This window comes from Indicator indicator, chromosome 34 (assembly GCF_027791375.1).
Source record: "Indicator indicator isolate 239-I01 chromosome 34, UM_Iind_1.1, whole genome shotgun sequence".
Classification (NCBI taxonomy): domain Eukaryota; kingdom Metazoa; phylum Chordata; class Aves; order Piciformes; family Indicatoridae; genus Indicator; species Indicator indicator.
In genome coordinates, this window is record NC_072043.1 from 2,191,666 (window position 1) to 2,195,231 (window position 3,566).

The following is a 3,566-nucleotide window of genomic DNA, read 5'->3' on the forward strand; positions in this document are numbered from 1 at the left end:
CCCGCTCCCTCTGTCTCCTCCCTGCTTGCTCTTTAACGGGACTCACCTTGTGCCCCCTCCCAGTTTGGGCAGCTTGGGGACGACTCAGGGCAAGAGGAGCAGGCTGAGAAATAGGTGAAGTCACCTGGCTAGGGGACAGGCCAGGTGGGGGATGGCAGCAGCCCTCTCCCCCAGGGGCTATGGGCACAGCAGCCAGCACAGGGACACCTCCACACGCTCTCACATCACCTCTCTCTCTTACCTGCCAATCCAGCTGTCTTTCCCTAGTTGAGAACAGGCAAACATCTACAGTTAAAAGGGATGGGAGAAGCAGGGCTGAGGCTCCAGCGCTTTCCAGCGTGAGCAAACCAGCCGAGGCTACCCAGCGAGGAGCTGCGATGGGGAGAAGCAATGCTGCCTAGCACAGCCACCATGCTCGGGAGCAGGGCATGTGTGCATGTGACCAGGGGGTGGGCACAGGACGGTGGTTAGCGTTAGATACACGGCTATATAGAGAGAGCACAGAGAGGTGGCGCTTCCTCCAGAGGCTTCAGCTTCTCTTCCCGGGGGCTGCGTTCCAGCAGGGGGCGGCGGCTTTGCTGGGGTGCTCGGTGTGTGCGTACGTGCGGGTGTGCTGTGTGTGGCTGTGTCTCGGTGTGGCCGTGTGTCTGTGGGGGGCTTTGCCTTTCACAGGGACACGAAGTCCACGGCTTGCAGGAGAGGCAGGGAGAGGAGAAGCAGCAGCAGCCACGAAGTGTTCTGGATCAAGAGGCTGAAGCCGGCACATTTCTCCAGTTTGTCTATGAGGAGAAAGAAAGGGAAGGGAGAGAAGAGGAAAAACTTCTTTACTGTGAGGGTCATGGAGCAGGCTGCCCGGAGAGGTTATGGAGTCTCTTTCTCTAGAGACTTTGAGGACCCATCTGGATGTGTTCCTATGTGACCTGCCCTGGGTGATCCTGCTCTGGCAGGGGGGTTGGACTTGATGACCTTCCAAGGTCCCTTCCAACCCCTAACATTCTGTGATTCTGTAATTCTGTGATTCCAAGAGCTGCTCTGAAGTCTATTTGGAAGAGGAATCAGGCTGAATGTTTGTAAAGGGTACTGGGACTCAGCTTTTCACCTTTCTCTGCTGCAGAAACACAAGTCTCATCCTGACTCCTCACCTGTTTTCCCTCCTTCCTTGTGTCCATGTAGCAGCAAAGCTTGGAGGGCACAGAGACCCTGAGAAGCATAATCATGCCTGAGTGAGGTGTCAAGGGTTTGGGCACCAAGTAAGACAAAGGGCTCTGCATCTGGAAGACTGCTCTTGTGGGATATAAGTGTGGAAAATCCTCACTTGACTCCTGCTCTGGACCACATACCTCTTCAGTCCTTCCCCAGCAAACTTGTCTCCCCTGCTGGGACTGGCTGTGAAGCATCACCTAGGGGAGGATACTTGGACAATGCACCTGAGGTGGGGTCCAGGAGAGGCAGGGGTGAGCAGTCTGACACAGGGCCGTGAGGCCATCTGTGGGGCTGACTGCTCTGCTTGCTATAGGAAAGGCACATAAGGCCTGGGGAACATTTATGGGTCTCAGGGGCACCATAAGGGTTGTGATTTTCTCTGCTGGCCCTACCAAACCCAAAGAGCAGGTGCCAAGGAGGAACTGAGGCCAGGGACTGTTACTGTTCTGAGGGCAGCTGCTGGACACATGCAGAGTGCAGGATTCCTTAGCTGACCAATTCCTTAGCTGCATAAAGCAAAACAACAATGTTCCATGTGAGCCAAGAACAACATCCTCACGTTGGCACCCTTGGGTTGGAACATGCTGCAGAAGCCACCTCCAGGACATGTTGGCACCTCTGATTGGGAAAAGATTTTAGCTTACGTATATGGTTGGATTTTACTGGTCAGGGGATTTATAGCAAAGAGTATAAAAAACAGCCACTCTGAACAACAGACACTTCAGTTAGGGACTTAGGGATCTTCAGTTTGGGCTGCTGGGGACTTCCGCCTCTATTAACTGGCTACTTCATCTAGCAAGGGCTTTGGTGTGGGGATGCTGCAAGGGATATGCTCAGGACTTCTACTTCTGTTAGGGACTACTGCTGTGAGTGGGACTCTAAGACTCTGTAATGCAAGGGATTCTACAACACAGCAATAATCATAGAAGATATTCATAGAATTGTCAGGGTTGGAAGGGACCTCAAGGATCATCTAGTCCCAACCCCCCTGCCATGGGCATGGACACCTCACACTAGATCAGGTTGCTCAGAGCCACTTCTGGGGAGAACTTCTGAGATTCTCTGCTCTCTGCATTTCTGGGATCTCGTTGCTGTACAGCAATGGATTTCCTGCCTTCATTCATCACTCAGTGGTGCCCGTATCGGGACAGAAAAAACAAGGGACCTCTCCCTGTTCTCACCTTTGATAACAGTGATGTTCTTCATCTGGTTGCCAGTGTAGTCATTGGTGGCCTTCAGCTCACAGGTGTAGACACCCTCATCACTGGTGGTGAAGCTCTGCAGGTAGAGGCACACCAGGTTCTTGTGCATGGTGACGTTGGCTCGGCTGCGGTAGACGTTCTCGGAGACGCTGATGGTGCTGTGGATGACGTGCTTCCTGTTGTCCTTGGTGATGCTGAACTCGTAGGTCAGGGGGTTGCTGGTTTTGTTCTCATAACGGCAGTCCACCCGGAGGCTCTGGCCTAGCAGGCAGGCACTCAGGTCCTTGATCATCTGGCAGTGGGTGACCTGCAGGACTGGGAGAGGCAAGCAGAGGTTGGGCAGGGAACAGCGAGCACTGGGGATGCCCCTGCAGCCTCCTAGCCCTTAAGGGCCTAGCTGCTCTGGGCTGAGCTCTCTGGAGAGCAGAGAGGGATGCAGGCCTGCTGGCTGTACCTGTCAGGATGACAGCGATGCCCACGGTGGGGTTCATCTCTCCACTGAGGTGCTTGGTGGTGGCTGTCACTGAGAGGGGAGCCTGGGCAGGGAAAGAGAAAAACTTAGCCAGGTCATTGCCTGGGCACACAGAGGTGGACACTGGGTGGTGCAGAGGTGCACACAAGGCACAGGTGGGCAGGCTGCCTGCTCTTGCACAAATGATGCTCTATAGGCTGCTCTTCATCATGGTGGCTGATTCACTGCTCAGGGACCAGCTGGCCCTGCAGCAAGCTGGGGCATCTGGCCAGCATCAGCCTTCACATTCTCAGGGAATGCCACCCATGCTGTCTTTTCCCTGTCTGTGTTTTCCCCCACCAGACATTAAATGAGCATAGCACAGACCTGCAGCTGCCTGCAGCAAGGCCTGCGTGTGTTGCCTTCCCCCCCTGCTGTCCTGTGCCCAGGCTGGGTGCCTACACAAGGGACAGGCAGGAGAAAGTGGGGTGTGGCCTGGTGTTTGCACGTCATGGCTGGAGGCCTGCAGCTCCCAGTGGGCATGCTGCCAGCTGAGGGACCCTCTCTGGGTGCTGGTGGGTGCCTGCCCTGCCAGCCCCCCTGCAGCTCCAGTGGGTGAGCTCAGCAAGGATGACTCATTGTGATGCAGTGAGGGAAAGGGGCCAAGAGCAGCAACAAGGAGGGACACAGCAGCTGGACAGAGGGCCAAG

The 3,566-nt window shown here is 55.3% G+C and overlaps 1 protein-coding gene across 2 annotated transcripts; it reads right to left on the reverse strand.

Annotated features, from left to right (window-relative positions):
* Positions 1-658: 658 nt before the first annotated feature.
* On the reverse strand, positions 659-2,917 carry THY1 (Thy-1 cell surface antigen). 2 transcript variants are annotated; one of them, XM_054395653.1, is made up of 3 exons: positions 2,860-2,917; positions 2,385-2,720; positions 659-779 (listed from the first exon to the last, which is right to left on the reverse strand). In XM_054395653.1, the coding sequence occupies exons 1-3, from the start codon at positions 2,894-2,896 to the stop codon at positions 667-669; spliced, it is 486 nt and encodes a 161-aa protein (XP_054251628.1). In that variant the 5' UTR covers positions 2,897-2,917; the 3' UTR covers positions 659-666. The 2 variants fall into 2 exon arrangements, with proteins under 2 accessions (XP_054251628.1, XP_054251627.1); XM_054395652.1 differs by having other exon boundaries at positions 2,385-2,666; positions 2,860-2,896.
* Between the last annotated feature and the right edge of the window lie 649 nt (positions 2,918-3,566).